This window comes from Diabrotica undecimpunctata, chromosome 9 (genome assembly GCF_040954645.1).
Source record: "Diabrotica undecimpunctata isolate CICGRU chromosome 9, icDiaUnde3, whole genome shotgun sequence".
NCBI lineage: Eukaryota > Metazoa > Arthropoda > Insecta > Coleoptera > Chrysomelidae > Diabrotica > Diabrotica undecimpunctata.
In genome coordinates, this window is record NC_092811.1 from 1043232 (window position 1) to 1067618 (window position 24387).

At 34.5% G+C, this 24387-nt stretch overlaps 1 protein-coding gene across 2 annotated transcripts in view; it reads left to right on the forward strand.

Annotated features, from left to right (window-relative positions):
* The window catches only part of LOC140449368 (tyrosine-protein kinase-like otk), a 296812-nt gene that overhangs the window by 21948 nt on the left and 250477 nt on the right, over positions 1 to 24387 (forward strand). For both annotated transcript variants that reach the window (XM_072542521.1, XM_072542520.1), the window contains exons 2-3: positions 276 to 413; positions 3328 to 3492. In XM_072542521.1, the coding sequence (XP_072398622.1) occupies positions 276 to 413; positions 3328 to 3492 (303 nt within the window). The remainder of the gene's footprint in view (positions 1 to 275; positions 414 to 3327; positions 3493 to 24387) is intronic.

A 24387-nucleotide genomic window follows, 5' to 3' on the forward strand; every position in this document is an offset into this window, starting at 1 on the left:
ATTTATGATTTTGATATTTTTGAATATAGTTTGATATAGTGAATCTTACCATATTTTCTTTTGTTGATATTTGTATTCTTTCTCTTTGTTTTGTGAACATCCCTTTTCTGTTTTTTTGGGATTCAAGCATTGCTGTCTTCCCTGTTTCAACTTCGCAATTTTAATAATTAATTTGCGTTTACTGTGTATATTTTAAAAAATTGTATTTTTTTTTTCGAAAATATGTAGTTTTTTATATAAAACTTCCCTTTTAACAGCATTGTTTTTTGTTTCAGTGAGTGTAGTACGGAGCAGAGACGAACCCTACTTCGTGAAAAGCCCCAAAGATGTAGACGTGATCCTGGGCAATTCTGTAACGCTACCATGCGAAGTCACACCGAACAACGGGATCAAATATTACTGGGAATTGAACGGTGAGTGAAACCATTTGAATTAACGAATTGTCGCAAACTAATTCTTCATTGTGACTTGTGGTCGCTATTTATTTGTATATATCTATATAAACAGATCCAAACATCCATCTCTTCCCGCTTCCACGTCTGGGAGGCATCACGCTTTCATCTCAGTTGTAATATTCATCTGTAATCCTAGACAAGGGGCTCTTATAGGGTACTATAAGACCAGCTAGCTAAGCCCTGGTTTATTCATGTAGTCCCCTCTTTTATCCGGTATTGGGACCGGCTGTATCGGGTGTAAAGCAGTTAGTTCTCTCCACACTTAACGCAGGCAGAGTTATTAATTTATGGCTCTTTATTTCTTGATGATTTTGTGGGTTTATCGTCAGTTAAAGGTTATATAAAAGTTATAGAGTATGGAGATGGGAATTGCGTCTTGGGAAAGTTCACCTATTAGATTCACTTGACTGTTGATTCTATTGCCCATAGGAACTTAGAAAGGTCTCTCTCTTAGAAAGGCTGGATATAAACGATATGATCTAAACGACAATGGATTTATGTTCCTTTATCCTTGTTTGTGTCTTTTCGTGGTTCCCACATATACCATTCCACATGTGCATGGTATTCGAAATACTCCGGCTATTGCTAATGGGTCGCGTTTGTCCTTCTCCGATCTTAAACAGTCCTTGATTTTCTTGGTTTGCTTGAAAATAGTTTTTACATTGGCTTTTTTAAGTATTCGCCCGATTTTGTCTCTTACTCCCGATATATAGGGCAAGAACGCTTTGCCTATAAATGCTGTCTCTTAGTCCTTTCTTCCGTTGTTAAGCGCTTTTTCAATATGAAGAAGTTAACTTTGCAGATGCTGTGGTTCACAAATTCTCTTCGCCCTCTCCGCCAGAGTTCTGATGATACCTTGTTTTTGGCCTAGATAATGATTTGAGTTCCTGTTTAGGTATCTGTCCGTGTGTGTAGGTTTTCGATACACTTTATGTCCTAAGTAACCTTCCTTTGGATGTAGTGTGTTTATATAAGACAGGAAATAATATCTAAACCATACCCTTGGCTTGTATGGTGACTCCATTACTCTATTCTCTAGATGCTCCGTGAAAAGGTTGGCTACGTACGACCGGGCTTAGAGGGCTTCCGATTGCTACACCATCTCATCATCATTGGTGCTACAGCCCTATAAAAGAGCCTCGACCTTCCCAAGTCTATTACACCAGTCAGTTCTATCCATTGCCAACTGTTACCAGTTTGCTGCGACTATTTTTCTACCATCCTTATCTACACCATCCCTCCATCTGAGTTTTGGCCTACCTCTACTTCTACTTCCCACAGGTTGCGACATAAGGATTCTTCTAGGAGGGTTGTTCTGCTGTGATCTTGCCAGTTGTCCTGCCCATCTTGGTCTTCCTATGTTTATAAAGGATACTACGTCTTTACCACCAAATATATGTTTATATCTGTGATATATCTCGTAGTTGTACCTCCTTCTCCAAACACCATTTTCACAGATGCCACCGAATATTCTTCTCAGGATCATTCAAATATAAGCAGGAGGTTTTCATCTGCCTTGGAAATAGTCCATGTCTCCGACCCAGATTGTATAAGGGTTTTGTATATGGTTATTTTTGTTTTTTGGCTTAAGTTTCTGCTTCTCATATGTGTACTCAGTTCAACATAGCATTTGTTTGCTAGGATTATTCTTCGCTTGATTTCTTGCTACACCATCTACCTGTTCATAAATCTGGTTTTCCCATGAAAAGTAGGTGGCAATGAGGCAAATACGGTATAATTCGTAACAATAAAACACTGAAAACTTTGTTTTCAAAACTTCCACAAAATTTATTTTAAATTCTTATCACTACAGCTGTTTCGGCTAATTGCCTTTCTCAAGTTCAACAAAGTTTTCAGTGTTTTATTGTTACATAAAATGAATTTCCATCAAGTAACGGTCGAATCCATCAATTACGGTATAATTCCACCATATCCTTGGAAACTAGCCTCTCAATTAAATTCAGAACGTCTTCTATGGAAACTCATGCATATAGGGAAGCAACATCAAAGCTAACAAGAATGTCAGGTTCCTGTAAAGTTATTCCTTTGATCTTCTCGATGAAATGGGCGGAGTCTTTTACAAAGGCATCGTTTTTTCGCATGTGTGGTTGTAAAATATTGGCCAGATATTTAGCAAGGTTGTAAGACGGAGACCCTATAGAGCTCACAATAGGTCGTAGAGGTACATCGTATTTATGTATTTTCGGTAAGCCATACAAGCGTGGTGGGACTGCTTCGCTGTTGCATATTCTTTGCTTTGTATCCTCTGGTACGGACGAAGATTTTATGTTTATTGATTTTTCGTGGGGTGCCTGCTGTGGGATCTTTTTTAAGTCGTTTATATACCGCAGGATCTAGAAGATTTTGTATTTTCGTTTTGTAGTCGGTTATCTTTATTACGACGGTGGCGTTTCCCTTGTCTGCTGATAAAATTACATCTTTGTCTGCGTTTAACGATTTTATGGCACTATATCTTGGTGACTCAGGTTATTTTTCGCTGTCTTAGCTTTATGTAAAATTCTCGCTGATTCTGTCCTTATTTCTTCAGCTTTTTCGATTGGTAAGTTGCGCCGGTGCGTAAGCACCGTAGTCCAACGCGGCGTCAGTTTCAGCTTACAAGCGAAGCAGTAACATCTCCAGAAGATGCCAACCCCTAGTGTTGGCGAAACGTCGAGAACTAATTTCAGAAGACAACGGCCTAACAGCCCGAACAAACAGTTTAACAATATACAGGGTGTTGTATTTAAAAAACCAAAGTGACTTTAAAGAATCAAATTTTAAATCTTTAATAATGCAAAATAGGTGTATAGTTATTTATAATTCGGACACTCTGTATATACATTAGTATCTATACGTAAGTTATTTTTTCCAGGTTCTAAAATAGCTAATACCACTCGGCGCTATCAACAAGGCAGCAATTTGCATATAACTCGCGTGGATCGCGAAAGGGATTCCGGTCAATTCACTTGTATCGCCGAGGACACGACAGGACAAGCGAACGCCATCACCAGTTCCCCGGCCACGATCAACATTCAATGTAAGTAGAAATGAAACCAGACTTGCTCATATCGATAGAGTGTTTTATAAATATGTTTCCGATGCAAATGCCTTGCGGCGGATGGAAAATAGATTAAATTTTTGTCGATAATCGCTCGTAGATGTGAGATGTGTGGCATCGCGATGGTCGAAAATGATCTTGTTGTAAGCTCTTTGGTCACTCTTGCGCGATAAACAGAGTTGACATTGAAAATTTGTTTGTTTATTTTTTTGTTAGCGGATATTTTTTATTTTTCGTAAATAATTTCGCCCCTGACTTATAATTTCATCTTTTTTTATTAATTGACATTTTTGATTATGTTTCTACAAAAAAAAACCCTCCTGGCTAAGTTTTTCTTGACGTACAAGCCATTAATTGGTCGAATTGTCAATTCCGGTTATTACTTAAATTAGAAAACGTTCTCGGGTAGGCTGTTGGACATATAGATAATTAGATAAATCCGGTATATAGAAGGGCTAAAGATTCCAAATTAAAAAAAATTATTGGTATTATTATTGTTATATCGAATATTAACCTATCGAGATTGGCAAAAAGTCGTGACCTCATCTGCCTTGGTATTTATCACATATAATACAAATAATAGACTGACTCTTGCAATACAACGCCGTTCCCCCAGTGCGACAGGTAAAACTGACTCAAAGCAGTCCCTGCCTCTCTTTTTAATGGGCCGGATTTTTCGACAACGTGACTTGAATGACCAATGAGAAGGTCTCCAGAATACTGACTCCAGTACTGAATCCATGTGAAGACCCGCTATTCCATGACGCTACTCGTGACGATGCCATCTTGTGGCGCTGGTTCCGTGACGCTCGTCTCAGCATTTCACTATAGAGAAAAAGCTTCTCTACAAAACATTAATAAAATAAACAAATTTTGTTTTTTGTTACTTGGTGAGAAATTTTATCTGACCCATTCATGTCGACAATTCAGACATACATTATACATTTTAAATAAAAATAGTACTTCGAAATCGATGAAACCCTGGCTCTCTGTATATGAACTTGCATACTAAAAAGTGCTTCCGTCGTTCCGAGTCTTGCTCTGAATCCAAATTGAACTTCACTTAGGTGATTTTCTAATTTGGTGTATATGCGTGAATGAATGATAGTAATGAGTACTTTAAGTACATAGCTAATCAAGCTAATTAATCACATTTCTTAGCATTGACTTTTTTGGGAAGTGGAATGAACATTGATAGTAGCCAGTCTTTTGGTAAGTTTTGTTGAATAGCTTCGTAAGAACTATGATTTGTGCCTCTAATAGCTTTAAATGTTCACCATGCACCTCATCAGGTCCTGGTGATTTCCCATCTTCTGGAATTTTCCATATTTTATATACCAAGGTAAAATATTCCAAGGCGTCATTGAAAGAAACTACAGAACAAAGTAACATCGCTCAAAAATTGAAGAGTTTTGAAAGTCCTTCTTTATTCTGGACTGTATTTACAAAATCGCATTTGCGTGGGAGTTTGTAAAGTCTTCGACAATTGTGAAATCATAAAGTGTTATCAAACAACAAAAATTGTGAAAGAACTAGTTAGAGAAGATGAAAATAAACTGGCGGACCTTACAAGTTTCGTGAACACTCGGGGAGGAAATGTAGACGAAAGAACCTTACGAGAGTGGTTAGACTTCAATGTTAAGAAGTGGGGATTCGGGGATCTAACGGGCGAAGACATCCTAAGAAAATAGGAGGAGAAAACGAAGGGGAGTTTGCAACTGGGGAACAAGTGACTCACCAAGTGACATTGTGCTACGTGAATGAACTTCTAAATAACCTAGAAGTCCACGGTGACCAGCTACTCGTTGGAAAACTGATGCTACGCACAACGAAGTGCAATGTGGAAGAATTAAGAAACACTACAATTAAATATTACTAAAAAAAATTGAAAAAAAAAAATGTTTAAACAAATTAAATGATTTATTCAACAATTATTTATTTAAATAATGCATATTCGTAATGTACACAAAAAGCACAATTTGTCCCAGGACAACTATTTCTTTTTTTAGATTTTTGAAAAAATCAAAGCTTTGCAAATATGGAAAAATAATTTTCCTGCAGGGAATGGTTAAAAAGTTATTCTAAAGTAGAAACCCTCAATTTAAAAGAGTGATATCATAGTTTAAACGCGGAATATCCTCAAATTTAAATGTACACAGCGGCCCTCGAAAACTGCCTGGTTTCTCGATTGCAATTTGCGTTTCCTCATAAGAAATTACAGAATATATAAAGTAGTATATTTATTTGTGCTTCTCTATAGTAGACTTGACCAGAAGTTGTCGAACAGTGTAGCCAATTCTTGTTCACAAGTAGTAATTATGGTCATACAAAACCTGTACTCTTCCATGCAGCGATTATTACCGTCATAAAAATACAAAAAAACGTGATCTTTTCAATAGTAAAAATTAAGCACAAAATTGTAATGAAATAAATTTTATTTATATGTTCCGTTTCGTTACATATTTAAATTTATAAAATAAAAATCGATATTTTAAAACAATATTTTTCAATCGTTTGGCAACTTTGGAATTAGCGAGGGGACCCCGTTTCAATTCAGATCCACAGAAAGCCGTCAAACTAGTTTTTGTCGAGCGAGTGCCCATCAACAATAGGTTATTTACATTGGCGTATCTGAGAGTAGGGTATTTTATGCGATAAGTTTGTGTTATTGATAAAACGTGTTATTGATAATACGAGTGTTATAGTTTGTCGTTTTATAGTAAATGTTTAGTTATATTCTGTGATTATTTGGTTTGAGTTTTATTGGAGTTGGACGAAAAACCGAGTTGTTCCAAGAGAAGACTGCAAAATTCTGATGTTGATTCCAAAAATGAAATGCCGCAAAAGAGACGGAAAATGTTAACGTTCGAAGAGAAGGTAATAATACGAAACGTTTATGAAGCAATTGTCGGCAGAAAAATGGAATTAAATGTTAGCCAAGCGGTCGACATTTGTAGCAGTTTAACAAAAGTATCCGTTAGCTGTATTTATCGTGTACTTAAAAATACATCGGAGAATAAAAAGCAAGAAAAAGGTAAAACTAGAGGTAGGAAAAGAATTGTTTTGGATGACGAGACAAGGAATATTATACGTCGAAAAATTCATTCATTTTATTTTCGGAATGAAATTCCAACACTGAAAAATATTTCTCAAGAGCTCGAAAACGATGACTCCTTACCCAAGATATCTCGTAGAGTCTTAACCAGGACCATGCGTGAAATGAACTTTCGATATGTAAAACTCAACAGAAAAAGTATGCTATTAGAAAAAAATAAAATTATTGTGCGGAGAAGAAAATATTTAGAAGAAATACGCAAAATTCGCAGCACTGGACGCAAAATATGTTATTTGGATGAAACCTGGATTAACCAAGGTTGGAAAAGGTCATACAGTTGGAAAAGTTTGGCAAGATTTAAATGTCAAAAGTAAACGCGAAGCATTTATAGAAGGCTGATATACAGGATTAAAAGCTCCATCAGGAAAGGGACGGCGTTTAATCTTCACCCATATAGGAAGTGATACAGGGCTTCTTGATGATGGTTTTCTTCAATTTGAGTTGAAAAAAACAGGTGATTGTTAAAGAAATTGAAAGGGAGGATTCAAGAATGACTTACAGAAAAGGGGATTGCATACGAAGAATCAATGCTCAAAATTTAGCTCCTTGACATTGCAAGGTTAAGGAAAATTAAATATCTTAAATATGCTGTAGATGAAACTGCAAAAGATTATGGTGTCAAAGTTCTGCGTCTACCACCTTATCATTGCGAACTTAATCCCATTGAACTTATCTGGGAGCAAGTGAAAGGAGATGTAGCACGCAATAACAAAACGTTCAAATTAAACGAAATTAAGAAACTTTTGATTCAAGCAATCCTCCATGTAACTCCAGCGAAATGGGCTAAATGTATAGGCCACATAATTAAAGAAGAACATCGTATGTGGGAACTTGACACTCATATCAAAGTTTTACTAGAGCCAATTATAATTACACCAGGTGGTGAAGATAATGACAGCGATAGCAGCACTGCATCTTCAGGTTTAGACAGCGAATAATATTTTCTAATAGTTTAATAAGAACATCAGCATAAAAAAAACCAAAAACAAAAAAAAACGAGAAGAACATAGTAAGTGTGTATAGTGTTTGTGTTTAAATAGAATAGTACAATGTTTTGTTACATCCAAAATTATTTTTATTTTGTTTTTATAGAATTTTATTTTGTTTTATAGGATTTTATTTTGTTTTGTTTTATACTGTTTAAGTGTTTTGTTCATTTTATTTAATAAGACAATATGGCTCTTGGCGAACACCCATTTAAAAAAAGTATCGCGCCACAAGACATACCTCTGGGGTGGTGTGGAAACTGTCTTAAAATTTGTTTTAAAAAAATTTCATTGTGTAACTGTTTAAGGACGGGTCACGTCAAAAGACGTTTTAGCGTAACTTCCGCGACAGCGGGTTGGCATCAGTAAACTTTCTGCAAAATTACTTCTTTTTTATAGCTTTTTGTTTGTGGCATTCTGTATTTTTAGGGGAATGTAGGAATGAGCCACAAAATATTTATTCATATGTTTATTTATTGACGTTTCGATCTCTATATCCAGAGACCGTTTTCAATTATACAAATGATAGTACTATTTATTTTCTATGGCTTTTCGCTTGTCGTTCTGTATTTTTAGAAATGATGTTGGGAATAAGCCACAATATATTTATTCAAATGTTTAATTTACGGACGTTTCGATCTCTATAAAGAGACCATTTTCAAACATACAAATGACAGATATATTTATTTTTCTATAGCTGCTTGTTTGTGGCATTCTGTATTTTTAGGGAGAAGGTTGGACATATAAACAAATAATATAAATATAACTATCATTTATATCTTTGAAAGCGGTCTTTGGATATAGAGATCGAAACGTCAGTAAAAACTTGTAAATAAATATATTGTGGCCTATTTCGAACATTAATATTTGAAAAATAAAATATAATTAACGTTAAAATAAAAGTAAGTGTACGTCACTGGATTTCCAAACAGCTTTCCGCATTTCTGGGCCTTTAAACGATGACTCATTCTCTCAAATAGTGAAATTATACCATAATTACTTATAAAAAAAATCGACATGTTTTGCAGTAGGTATTCAGAATTGTTTTTCCTCATTATTTTTAATAATATTGATGGAATAAATCTTCTTTCATAAGCTATCTGTAGAATTACTGTAACTTCATTATTTTCTAACTTTCATTATTGTTGCAAAAAATTTAATTTGGTATAAACAAATAAAATAACTTTTAAACTATTTGACCGATCACCACAAGTTAAAATATTCCATGAAATATGAAGATTCTATTTTGATTTTTTAAAAAGTTATTTAACATTTATACAAATTGAAATTTCTGACTTATGTTGCAACTTTTTAAATAAACTAAAGAAAAATTCTTCACTTTTTGTTGACAGACAAAAAAATTTACCGTTTTTTGACCGTATTTGTTAATTTTGAATATGTTAATAACTAATTGAGTCCAAAAAAATCGGCTGCAGGATACATACCACTCAAAAAACTGTTGTTTGTCCTGCGGGGTCAGTGTCACGAGAAAAATGTTATTTCCATGGACTATTACTTCATAAATAAAGTGTTTAATATTTAAATAATTTCGTTTTTATTACTTTTAAATACCGTGGGCCATATTGACACCAAGCGACTAATATTGTGTGATTTTGACGCGACTAGTTAAGCGTTAAACATCATTAAAAATATCCAAATGCGGCCATTTCGAACGGTCCGCCGACAAAATGTGCTACAATCTTCAAACTCTGCCAGTGCGATCCCGAATTACCAGAACAAACATTCGAACATATGGCACGAGGCCGTAACAACCCCTACCAGTCTCAGCAACGTTTCCAAAGTAAACGGCTCATTTAAAAGAACAGAAACTACCGGGCCATTGCAACAGGAAACCATAGCCATAACAATCAAACGCATTCATAAACTTATTTAACTTCGAGTCGTTTGTCGGCGTATAATGAAGTTCGGGGCTATTTTTACATTCTCGACATCTGTGTGTTATGTAGCCCTCTTAATGGATTTTTTACAGCGAAGGGATGAGGTAGGTAATGGAAAAATTGGATTAGGACGAAAAAGCTGCGGGCTCGTTAATCCTGCAACTTTGAAACAACAAGTCTCGTTGGACACATTTAACATACTTTAGATAAATGTATCTTGTAGGATTTGGTCAGTAAAAATTACTGTAAAAGTTCGTCAAATTAAAACGCTGGAATATTCTCAGTATATATCTTTAAATATGTACAAAGTTTAATAGTCAACAAACTTATTTTCAACTTAATTGTGTCTTATTTGCAATAAAACTAGTAATTTCATTAAGATGAAATAAAAGTAAATATAATTAAATAAATAATTAAATAGGTAAAAGAAATAATAAATTAGACTTACTCACAATCAATTTAATTTAACTAATCAGACGACCGGTTTCGCTTTCTACAATATGCAAAGCATCTTCAGGTCACGATACAAAGTTAAATAAATGCTGAAAATAATAAACCCATATTAGGGTGTTGTCTAATAAAGATAAAACAAAGATAGATGATATAAATTATATAAATTACAGTAATTATGCCAATATTACATGTCTGTGGTTTTTCAAAATGAATAAAATGTTTAAGCAGACAAGGTAAGACCCACAAATTGGTAAAATAGTCTATTAAACTGTAATGAATTAATAAATGAATAAATAAATAAAACATTACTTACATGCCGGTACTCTATTAATTGATGGTTGAAAGAACATGGTTCAAACTATCTTGTATTGTTGATTGGAGAACTCAAGACAACTATTGTAATTGTTTAACAGTAAACGGGGAAGTTCTTGAGGAGACAGATTTTATACAATGAAGTAGAGATAGGTGAAATGTAATTGTTTGTTTGATGAAAGTAATGTTCTATACCATTAAGTTCTTTAAAAGTTATTTATATTTATTCTGGAGATATATTTATGAAATGTGTGTTATTTATTGAGATTTGTATTTTTGTTTTGGAAGGTGACAGTTGTGAGACAATGAATAAGAATAGATGTACAAATTGTGTGGGTGTGCAATTATATCAGCTTGTAATTATCAAATTTCTTTGATAAAGGTATGTTGCAATATGTGGCAAATGGTTGTAAAGTCCAATATATAAAGTTAAAAATTAAAATTGAGACACTTTAAGACACACAGAAAACACTTAAAAAACGGGGGGACGAAACAGACATTAAATTTAAAAAGGGGAGGATTTGAAAGAACTACATCTCTTACTTGGAGACAATGAGTTTTTCATGTTATATACCAGATTTTAGAGGTAAACTTGACAAATGTAGGTTAAAGTGTGACAGTTCTTCTATTTTAAATGCTGTAAGTTAAGCTGTTAAGCTTTTCATGTTACGCAAATCAGGAAAGAAAATCAAGAGATCAAGAAAGAGCTTATACAAGCAATGGACAGAATTGAAAGACTTGAGAACGAGAAAAGAAGAAATAATGTAGTAATTCAGGGACTACCAATAGAAACAAATAACGTAGAAACAGTAAAGAGCAATATGCAAAGATTTAAAAGTACGCACCTGAACATTGAGATTGAAATAGAAAGAGCAATTAAAATAGGAGAAAAGACCTGTTTATTAGAACTAAAAGATAGTAACCAGAAATACACACTTATGAACAATAAAGCTAAACTAAGAAATATTAGAGAACACAAAGTATATATAAATGATGATATGAGCAAACAGCAGAGAATTATTCAAAAAGAAATTAGAGCTAAAGCTAAGGAAGAAAAGAGTAAAGGGAATACAGTCCAAATGGGGTTTCAAAAACTTATTATAAATGGAGAAGTATGGACGTGGAACAGGGAGATGAAGGCTCTCAACAAATCCACGAAGAAATAGCAGACCATCAGGCAAATAGAACTGATCAACATGGAAAAACAAGCAAGGCGAGAATAAGGTTTAACGATATAATTGAATTAAACAAAAAAGAAAACTGTAACAAAGAAAATTTAATACAAGATCAAAGTGCAAATAGACTACAAACGTACATAAAAATGGCTACTTGGAACGTCAGAAGCCTCAATGGAAAAGAGAAAGAATTAATAGATGAATTTGACAAAGCACAATTAGATTTTTTGGCAATCACGGAAACTAAGAAGAAAGGTCAAGGAATGGATGAGTTGGACAAAGAACATGTATTTTTGTACAGTGGAGTCAGTACCGATAGTAGAGCGGCAGAAGGTGTAGGATGCCTAATGAGAGCAAGCTATATGCCATATGTTAAAAATTGGAAATTTATATCACAAAGAAATTTAAAGATAGGGATAACACTAGGTAATTCAGAAATAACAACTATATTAGTCACATATGGCCCTAATGATGACGAACCATTGAAAGTTAAAGAAGAATATTGGGAAGAGCTCAATGATGCTATAGAAAATGTGAAAGGTAGAATAGTCATTCTAGGCGATATGAATAGCAGAGTTGGTAAAAGAGACGATGATAACATAGATATTTTGGGTATGCAGGGGGAAGATATAAGAAACGATAATGGAAGAAGGATGATAGACTTTTGCATGGAGAATAATTTGATTATCACCAACACATTTTTTGAACACAAGGATATACACAAGTTCACGAGAGAAGTCAGGAGCAGAAATGAAAAATCAATCCTAGATTATGTTCTCATTAATAGAGAATTTAGGAAAGAGGTCACTGATGTCAGAGTTAAAAGAGGACCGGAAATCTATAGTGACCACTATATGGTAATGGCAAAGATAAGACTACCTCAAAAAACCCCTAAAACCACTAAACAAAGAACGAAAAATAATAAAGTGAACGAGAATATTAAAAACTATAAACTAAATGACCAAAAAATCGCGGCCATGTTCAAAAGTAAAATAGAAGAAAAACTAGCCAAATTAACGAATGCACATAGTACTGAGAACTTACAGGAAACTTGGAAACAATTTAAAGAAACCATCGTGACGACAGCAAAAGAAACGTGTGGAATAAACCATGTAAACAGAAATAAGAAGCAAACACGATGGTGGGACGATGAATTAAAAGCCCAAATAAAATATAAAAAACAGAAATGGAAAATATACTTAAACAAGAAAACAGAAAATAGTTACGAAGAATATAAACGACAAAGAAAGGTGGTGAAAGAAATGGTACTGAAGAAGAAGAAGAAAGCCTGGGATGAGTTTGGAATGAAGATGGAGGCAGATAGTCGTGGTAACCAAAAATTGTTTTACAAGGCACTAAAGACGCTAAGAAAAGGTAAAGAAACAACGATGAAACAGGTGAAACGTAAAGACGGCACACTGATTATCAGTCCAAATGAGATTATGGAAAGATGGAGACAATACTTCAGCGAACTCCTAACACCCAGACAACCGAAAGAGGAAACTGTAATGATAGAAGTAGAAGGAGAACATGGACAAGAAAATGATATTCAAATAGAAGAAGTCAAAGAAGCAATTAATAATACAAAGAGAGGTAAATCAGCTGGTCATGACAAAATCACTGCTGAAATGTTAAAGACAATGGGACCGAAAGGAGTTGAATTTTTAACCAAAATTATGAACATGGCTTGGAACCGATGTACAGTCCCCGAAGATTGGAGAATTGGCATAATACTACCAATCTTTAAGAAAGGAGACCCAAGTTCTTGTGAAAATTATAGAGGAATTAATCTACTCAGTATCGTCTCCAAAATATATGAAAGCATCCTAGAAAAGAAATTAAGACACATCGTTGAACCACATCTGGATGAAGTACAAAGTGGGTTTAGGAAGGGACACAGTACGCAAGACCATATATTTACGTTGAAACAAATAATTGAGAAAGCTAGAATAAAGAACACAGAAATATATATGGCATTTCTAGATATTGAGAAAGCATTTGACAGAGTGTCCCAGGAAGCAGTTTGGAAAAGTCTGCAAAATAGAAATATTGACCATCAACTAACAGGTGCTATTAAAAGTCTGTATCAAAATAACAAGAGTTATGTGCGTAAGGATAACTTGGAATCAGAGATGTTTGCAATAAACGAGGGTCTAAGACAAGGAGGTGTTATGAGCCCCATACTGTTCATATTGATTATTGACGACATAATTAAGGAAACAAAAGCAAGTATACACAAAGTACATATCGGATATAGTAAACTACGACCGGTTGGTATAGCTGAGTGTGCATTCGCAGATGATCTCATGTTATGCGCTTCCAACGAGAGAGACCTCCAGAAAAATATAGATAGATGGAATAATGAGCTGGCAATTAGAAACATGAAGATTAATGTTAAGAAAACCAAGGTGATGTTAATAGCGAAAACGAACCGAAATGTTAACATAGAAATTAACCAACAACTCATAGAACAAGTAGATGCATTCAAATACCTAGGGGTTACAATAGACAGAGAAGGTACCATGCAGAATGAAATAACAGAAAGAATAAGTAGTGCTTCAAAAGTGTACCATAATCTTAGTAGAGCATTCATAGGTAAACCTGAAATCAGCAGAAGAACCAAAATGACAGTTTATAAGACAGTATTCCGACCAATCTTGATATATGGAAGCGAGAGCTGGGTTTTAACAAAGCAATTAAAAAGCAAGATACAAGCCATTGATATGAAATATCTAAGACGAGTCAAGGGAATAACACGACGAGACAAAATAAGAAATGAAGATGTTAGAGAAGAACTGGGCATAGAATCTGTACTACACGCTATTGAAACACAACAAATAAAATGGTTTGGTCATCTGTGCCGAATGAGCGACAACCGACCCGTTAAGCAAGTCTGGAAGGCTAAAGTGAAAAAGTTTAAAACCAGAGGCAGACCACGGAAAACCTGGGATGACGAAGTAGGGCAGATTTTGAAAAGTAGGGGAATGGAATGGTCAGAAGCTCAAAATAAGGCAAAAAACAAGCAAGAATGGGCAAAATTCGTGCACAGAATAGAATAGAAAAAAAAAAAAAAAAAAAGAAAATTCTGTATTTTCATTGGATTTGAGATGTAATGTAATGTATATCTGTAACATGTATTTGTATTTACCTCACACCTTAGGGTAGAGAGGTGTTCGATTATATATATATATATAAGTTAAGCTGTAAGTTAAGTTATCTAGTTTTATGAAATAAGCTGATATTAATAAATGTCTAAAATTTTTTAATTTTAGATATCAAAGTTATTTGATGTGTTAATATTGGCATACTTTAACAAACTTTAAATAATTAAATTTCAATGTAACAATATAAATAATTGTAATACATCTTCTATGATAACTAACTCAGCTTAGTCAAAGTTACAGAACAAACTTAAGTGATTATTTGGTAATTAAATTAAATATGTACATTTGTAATCAAAATGTATAACAAAATTACAAACTTTCTTTGAAATAATCGTAGGTGTGAGTTATCTGGTGTGAGTGGTCTGTTTCGTCCCCCCGTTTTTTAAGTGTCTTCTGTGTGTTTTCTGTGGGTCTTAAAGTGTCTCAATTTTAATTTTTAACTTTATATATTGGACTTTACAACCATTTGCCACATATTGCAACATACCTTTATCAAAGAAATTTGATAATTACAAGCTGATATAATTGCACACCCACACAATTTGTACATCTATTCTTATTCATTGTCTCACAACAGACACCTTCCAAAACAAAAATAAAAATCTCAATAAATAACACACATTTCATAAATATATCTCCAGAATAAATATAAATAACTTTTAAAGAACTTAATGGTATAGAACATTACTTTCATCAAACAAACAATTACATTTCACCTATCTCTACTTCATTGGATAAAATCTGTCTCCTCAAGAACTTCCCCGTTTACTGTTAAACAATTACAATAGTTGACTTGAGTTCTCCAATCAACAATACAAGATAGTTTGAACCATGTTCTTTCAACCATCAATAAATAGAGTACCGGCATGTAAGTAATGTTTTATTTATTTATTCATTTATTAATTCATTACAGTTTAATAGACTATTTTACCAATTTGTGGATCTTATCTTGTCTGCTTAAATATTTTATTCATTTTGAAAAACCACAGACATGTAATATTGGCATAATTACTGTAATTTATATAATTTATATCATCTATCTTTGTTTTATCTTTATTAGACAACACCCTAATATGGGTTTATTATTTTCAGCATTTACTTAACTTTGTATCGTGACCTGAAGATGCTTTGCATATTGTAGAAAGCGAAGCCGGTCGTCTGATTAGTTAAATTAAATTGATTGTGAGTAAGTCTAATTTATTATTTCTTTTACCTTTTGAAATGGACTCACACAAGCAACACATTCATGATTTAAATAAGTAAATGTAAAAGATTGATAGGCAGACTATACCGTATTGCTGGCAGATAGTTCGCGGGGGCTCCAAAGGATGTTGTAGAAACATGTTACAAAACGGTCTAAAATGAAATTTGAAGAAAACAAAAATATTGATCGAGTTCGGTTCTGCATCGATAACTATAATGTTGTACTCAATGTGGGCTCCGAATATTTTTAACATTAACAAAGTTTAATGTAAGTTATAAATTGTGAATCTTAGTGATATATTGGAATAAACTGTAAGTGTACAAACTCTTTACATAATATCCAGTTAAATTAGCATTCAAATCAGCAAATTGCAATTATTTGTTATTGTTGTCAATAAACAAATCCAGTTTTACCAGCAAATAACCGCTTTTAGTAAAGACCGATATACCTGTTTTAGCAGGTGTACAGAGTCGGACTTACTTTTCATAAACGTTTATCGAAATGAATTTAAACATGGAATCACACAACAGTTCTACAATACAAGACCATCAAAAACAAATAAACACATCACAGTCATACTCATCGGCAGCGTCGAGAGTGCAATTTCCTTTAAAGTCCCAAGCAATTATCTTTAGTGCCTTAGAAAACACCAAACTTCAAGACTACCTTCTCCCACTTGGAAATATAATTCAACCGAAGAATATAATCTTCTCTTCTAGATTGTCTAATAATCGCATATGTATGTATTTATCCAATAAACAAATAGTGGACGATTTTATGAATAATCATGGTCAAATAGAAATACAAGGTGAAATTGTCAGAGCAAGAAGGTTAGTTACACCAGCGGAACGACTTGTGCTCTCCGGCGTGTGTCCTTCAATACCGCACGACTTGCTTATCAATGAGTTACAAAAAATCGGCATAGTTCCTGTCTCCCCCATGACCTTTCTCAAAATAAGTGCTTCTATGCCTGAATACAATCACATCCTTAGTTTTCGAAGACAAATCTATATCAGTCCACACAATCTAACACTACCAGAGTCATTTACTCTTGTTTTTGACAACACGACATATAGAATATTCATTTCTCAAGACAGTTTAGTTTGCTTTAGATGCAAGAAGCCAGGACACATCGCTTCACAGTGCTCCGAACCACTAGCTCAACTAAACCCCAACCAAAACAATGAAGCATCGGTATCCAGCGCAACAAATATATCCTTGCAAGCATCCAATGACATAAACCCTTCCCAGTGTGAACAAATGTCTATTTCTAATATCCCGGAGATACCGAACAAAGTAGATGCATCAAATAAGGACAGTCACATAATTAATCAACCAAAAAGAAACTTTGATGAAATTATTTCACCTGAAGCAGATCCATCTTCAAAAGAATGTAACATTTTTCCACCACCTAAAGTCCAAGCAAAATCTAAAAAAGCTAAAATTAGTTCAGCAAGCACTTCTGAATGCTCATTTTCTCTCTTACTTGACCCTGCTAAAAACTTCATAGAAAATCACCCTCTACCTTTCCCTCTAAACGTTGATCAACTTAATATGCTCCTAATGAATATCACGGGGTCAACAGATCCTATAACCACAATTAAAGAATATACCACAGACCTACCAGCTTTGTCCGATATGCTCAGTCAAGTTTATCCCCATTTAAAGGAAAGATCCATAAAACGTAAATTCACGTCCATAAGGAAAAAAATCTATAATTATCTTAACAGTGAGACATCGGAAGCGGAAAGTGACACATCTCAGTTAAGTCAACATTAAATTCAAGTCTCTACTTCAGTGGAATATTGATGGTTTTTTCCATCGCCTTGCTATGCTCCATCATCTAATTGGCCAACAATCTCCTGATGTAATATGCCTACAGGAAACTAATCTGAATCCCCCAAAAAAATATAACTCCAACCAATATGACTGTTTTCGCAAAGACAGGATAACAAATAATAATTTTTCTTCAGGCGGAGTAGCCACATTAGTAAAAAAATCACTATCGGCGAAAGAATTTCCAGTGACTACAAATCTGGAAGTTGTAGTCGTGGAAATACAATCATCAAACAGGTATTTTATTTGCAACGTTTACTTACCCTCCAGTCGCCAAGTAACGTACAACGATTTAAAGGAGTTATTCAATCAAATACCATCCTCTCGCATCATCGTGGGAGATTTTAATAGCCATAATATTATTTGGGGCTCCTCTTATTCAAATGCTAGAGGAAAAATTGTCGAAAATATAATTTCAGATTTTCAATTGAATTTTCTTAATGACGGATCTCCAACCAGATTTAACATTAATACCGGAAATTCTTCAGCAATTGATCTAAGTCTTTGTGACCCTGCACTCACACCTCGATTATTTTGGGAAGTTTTACAATACACTTATGGGAGCGACCACCATCCTATAGTAATAAAAAACTCTATGGCTCTGACCCATGACGTTTTCATACCCAGATGGAAAACTGAAACTGCTGATTGGTTAAAATTCGAAAATTATATCGACAACTCAATGCCGAACTGTAAAATAGCTGAAAGCATTGATGAATCCTTACACAATTTGAATAGCATTATCATAAGTAGTGCTGAGCAATTCGTTGGAAAATCAAAAAAGACAAAGAATAATCAGACTCCTGTACCTTGGTGGAACTCAGAGTGTGGAGCAGCTATTAGAGCAAGTAAAACTGCATTTAATAAATATAAAAGACATAAAACACCTGAAAATAAAACCATGTTCAAATCACTTAAAGCTAAGACACAACTTATTATAAAACAAGCTAAGAAGGCTTCCTGGTCCAAGTATGTTTCAGAAATAAATACCTCAACTCCTGTCAGCGAAGTATGGAAAAAAATAAGAAAAATTTCTGGTCTGAAATACACGCCAATGATTTCTAAATTAAAAGTTGACAATAGGATTTCAACTTCTCCTCAAGAAATAGCTAATACCCTAGCTGAATCTTTTAGAGAAATGTCTTCAAACAGTAACTACAGTGATACATTCCTTGAAAGGAAAATAATAATAGAGAATACTGATCTTTTTGCAAATGACAATTTAAATGATCCATTAGATCTACCTTTCACTTTTGAAGAACTGGAAAATGCTTTATCCGAATTAAAAAATACTAGCCCGGGCCTAGACGATATCCCGGCAATATTTCTAAAACATCTTCCTTACTCAGCAAAATTATTTATTCTTCAACTTTTTAACTTAATTTGGCAAAATAATAAATTTCCATCAATTTGGTCTAAAGCTATTATATTACCTTTTTTAAAACCTCAAAAATCAATCCTAGAACCTGACTCATACAGACCAATCAGCTTAACATGTTCTATGAGCAAATTGATGGAAAAAATGGTAAATCTTAGATTAACGTGGACATTAGAATTATCAAATCGTTTAGTTCCGGAACAAAACGGTTTCAGACAAAAACGTTCGGGCATTGACAATATTCTTGATCTAGAATCTGACATTCATGAAGCGCTAGCAACCAAACAACATTGTATTGCAATATTTTTCGACTTGAAAAGGGCATTTAATACTTGTTGGAAATTCAATATTCTGAAAGAACTACATTCATGGAATATTCGTGGAAATTGCCTGAAATTTATTAAAAACTTTCTACAGAACCGATCTTTTTGCGTAAGAGTACATAATACTTACTCAGAGGAGAAAAGTGAAGAAAATGGAACACCCCAAGGATCAGTCCTAAGCCCTACTTTATTCTTAGTGGCAATAAATAATATTATTAACAACCTTACTAAACCTCTAAAGGCTCGACTTTTCGCAGATGACCTTGTTGTCTATATCAAAGGAAATAACACCGAATCAATGACAAACGCTTTGCAATGTTTTCTAAACCAATTAGAACAATGGTCTCTAACGACCGGATTCAAATTTTCAGTAACAAAAACATCAGGTATACTCTTCTCCAAAAAGGTCTCATCAATGCCCCCTACATTAAAATTATACAACACTACGCTACCATTTAAACCAACGGCAAAGTTCTTAGGTATGTGGTTTGATCAAAAACTTACTTGGCAAGAACATATAAAACAAACAGTTTTAACATGTCATAAAAGACTGAATCTAATGAAAACATTGGCAAACCGAAATTGGGGATCAGATCAGGAAACTCTGTTGAGAATATATAAAACACTAATTAGATCTAAATTAGATTATGGATCAATTGCATATGCATCTGCTTCAAAAACACTACTTAAAAAACTTGACAGCATACACAACGCTGGTATTAGAATTGCACTCGGAGCCTTCCGGACAACTCCCTCCGAAAGCATACTGAGCGAAGCCGGCGAACCACCTCTAAATTACCGAAGAATGTACTTAGCTCTAGCGCATGCTACATCTATAGCCTCAAATATAAAAAAACCCCTCTACTGTAATACTTTTAGTAACAAATATATTAATTATTACAATAATAAGCCCCGTGCTCCCAAACCTTATTACGAGAGAATCCGATTATATAGCTCCAGACTGAACATTCAATTCCCAACAGTATTTCAAACGAATACCAATAACTATCTACCTTGGACTATCAAACAGCCCAAAGTCATTACAGCGTTAAGCATATATAATAAACATGAAACTAGTCCTATTATTTTTAAAGTTAAACTAAATTCAATCCTAGATCAACAATACAATGAGTGGATTAAAATTTATACAGATGCATCCAAAGGGGAACTTGGCGTTGGAGTAGCAGTGGTAACCCCAAATGACACTTTTCAATTTAAACTTCCTCTAAATTCAAGCATCTATACTGCAGAACTATTTGGTTTGCTCAAAGCCATCAAGCAAGTAAATATTAAAAACATCCCTTGTTGTCTAGTCCTTTCTGACTCTCTCAGCGCAGTCAAAGCTATGCAAAATGTATACCCTAAACACCCCATTGAGAAAATTATCAGGGCCGAATTAATGAAAGCTCAAGAAAATTTCAGAAGAGTCCACTTCCTATGGATACCATCTCATATAGGCATAGAAGGGAATGAAGAAGCAGATACTAGTGCGCGTAACGCTATCACCAGTGACGTATCAGAAACAGAGTGTCGGAGTATCGCAGGCGATCTAAAAGTTTATTTCAAAAATAAGGTGTTAAGTGCGTGGAATCGGGAGTGGAGTGACTCTAGTTCGAAACTCAGAACCATCAAAAGTGATATTTTTTCATGGAAGTGCACAGCCAGAAGTAGAAGATGCCAAACTATTATTACACGTCTACGACTTGGACACTGTAGGTATACTCATGCCTATCTCTTCTCAAATAGTGAACCACCAAAATGCGAAGCATGCAATACAGTAGACAGTATAAAGCACTTCTTGATAGACTGTCCTAAATATGTAAATCAAAGACAGTCTTACAATTTGCCAAATAACCTGAAAGCACTACTCAACAAAAGTTTAGTTCCGGACAATTTATTAGGTTACTTAAAATGTATAAATATGTTACACAAAATTTAACTTAATTAATTGTTACAAATGTTCAATTGTTCACAAATTGTAATTAATTGTTACAATGATTGACTGTTACAAACGTTAATTTAATATTATTACAAATGTTACAGGAGTGTCGCTAATAACCTTTGGGTGGATGCGACTTTGTTTCTTTAAATTAAAAAAAAAAAAAAAAAAAAAAATATTGATCACGATGTAAAGAACACCACCATAAATGCCCACATTATAATGAACGATACACCCATAGAAGGAGTGGAGAAAATAGGCTATCTGGGCTGCAATATTCTTCTTCTTCTGGTTCCTATCCGTTTCGGATGTTGGAAATCATATTGGCAATCATGACCTTGCTCGCTGCGGCTCGAAACAGCTCCGTTGAGGTTTTCTTAAACCATGTTCTTAAATTCCGCAGCCATGATATTCTCCTTCTACCGGGTCCTCGCTTACCTTTGACTTTACCTTGCAATATAGACTGCAGCAGGGAGTAACGGTACTGATTTCTCATAACGTGTCCCAGATATTGCAATTTTATGCGTTTGATCGTAAACACAATCTCTGGTTCCTTCTTCATTTTTTCTAGAACTTCCTTGTTCGTGATCCTTGCTGTCCATGATATTCTCAGCATTCTTCTATAAAGCCACATCTCAAATGCTTCAAGTTTTTTAATAGTGGTGTCTGTAAGCGTCCATGCCTCCGCCCCGTACAACAACACAGAGAAAACAAGCATCTCAAATGTCTCATTTTTGTATCTAGGGATATGTTGTGACTTTTGAAGATGGCGCTCATTTTGTTAAAGACCGTTCTTGCCTTTCCTATGCGGCACTTTATTTCCTGTACATTGCTCCACTGTTCGTTTGTAATAGTTCCCAGGTAGCAATACTGTTTTACTCGCTCTATCTGCGTCCCAATAATGTATAGATGAGCCCCATTTATATTCTCCTTGCTGATAATCATTTGTTTCGTTTTGTGGGTATTAATGTTTAGTCCGTACTGTTGACTGTACTCGTTTATTCTGTCCATTCGCCTCTGAAGTCCCTCTAAACTATCTGCTATCACCATGGTGTCGTCGGCATATCTAACATTGTTTACTCTTTCACCATTTAGAAGGATGTCTTCGTCTATTCCGTAAAGAGCCTCGTTCAAAATTTTCTCTGAGTACATATTAAATATCAACGGCGATAGGATACATCCCTGTCTAACTCCACGTAGTATTTTTATGTGATCTGTTTCTTCTCCGTTAATTTTCATGTATGCGGTCTGATTCCAGTAGAGTTCTGAAATTATTCTGAGGTCTTTGTCATCCAGGTCTGCTTCTTTTAAAATGTTTATCCTATTTTGATGTTGAATTCTGTCAAATGCCTTTTCATAGTCGATCAAGCACGCGTATACGTCGCAGTTAACGTCCCTGCATCTTTGAATCAGTACCTGTACTCCGAAAAGTGCCTCTCTGGTACCCACTGCTTTAATGAAGCCGAACTGTCTGTCCGATATTTGTTCCTCGCACTTCTTATAAATTCTTGCATGGATGACTCTAAGAAACAGTTTCAACATGTGGCTCATTAGGCTGATTGTTCGATATTCTTCGCACTTTTTAGCCCCCTGTTTTTTAGGTATCGCTATGAATTCTGATTCCAGCCATTTATCAGGGATGATTCCTGTATTGTATATTTTATTGAAGACAGCCGTGATCCAATTTATTCCTTCTTCCTCCAAGAGTTTTAAAAATTCAGCTTCGATATTATCAGGCCCTACAGCTTTCCTGCTTTTCATCCGTTTTATTGCTTCTTCTACCTCGGATTTAACTATGTCCGGGCCCGTCATCCTCTCTGAAAATGGATACCTATAATCCGTTCTTTGATCTTGAAAAAGTGTCTCCAAATATATTCTCCATTTGTCTTTCATCTCTTGGGTGTCAATGATTAATTTTCCATTGGTGTCTATGAGTTTCATTTGTGTTGGCTTTTTAAAAGTACCCGTTATTTCTTTTACCTTTTTGTGTACATTAAAATTGTCATGCTTGGCTTGCAGTCTTTCTATTTCTTTACATTTCTCTACAGCTTCTTTTTCTTTAGCTTTTCTTATTTTTCTTCTGATGTAAGCCTGCATTTTTTTATATTCATCTTTATTTCCTCTATATGCTGCAATATTACAATTATATAAACTCGTACTAAAAATACCAGAAGATCTTATGAAGATTCTTTGCAACTTATCCTTAAGTATGAATATACGTATATACTTAGATGTTACGTCTTTAGTGTCGTCCTGTAGGGAGTAGAAAGCTGAAGCCTTACAGAAGATGTCATAAGACATCATGTGTATGTTAAGGATCTCATATGAATCGCTAACTGCAGAAAGGCAACAAGTCCAGATTTGCCAATTTTTCAGGAGAGACAAAAAACTTGGTAAACTCACACTACTGATATTAATTTTTTTGCATTTAAGGTTTATGTGATTGGGCATTCTGGACTACTACATACTTATAAAATATTTAAATATTTTAAGAGGAGAGGGTAGAGAATTTTTTTGTGTTAAGGACATGTTCCCTTTCTGCCGAAAACAAGAAACGTTAAGATGTTCTAAGGAAAACAATCAATATACAAACAGAATATTTTATGAGAATTCATCATCATCATCATCAATCAGCCCTGAGTTGTCCATTGTTGAACATAGGCATCCTCTAACTTTTCCATCTGCTTCTGTTCTGCGCCTCTGCTATCCAATTGGTCACGATTCTTTTGAGGTCGTCGGTCCATCGCGTTGGGGATCTTCTTCAGCTTCGCTTGTCAGCCCGTGGTCTCCACTCAAGCAATTTTTTTGTCCAACTGTCGTCTTTCATTCTTGCAACATGTCCTGTCCATCTCCATTTTTGCCATTCTCCATTTTTCCATTTTGAGATGGAGATTATGAGAATTAATTTTAATGAAATAAAACAAATGTCTTATACATGAAATAAAGCAATTAAATCATAAATAAAAACTTTGAAGCAAATTTCAGTTCAAGTTTTTAGTTTTCTTCTGTAAATGCCGGTGTAATTGGCCATGACAAAATCGGATTCCAAAAATTCATTTTTTCTTCCGTATACCAATGTTTTCTTCATGTC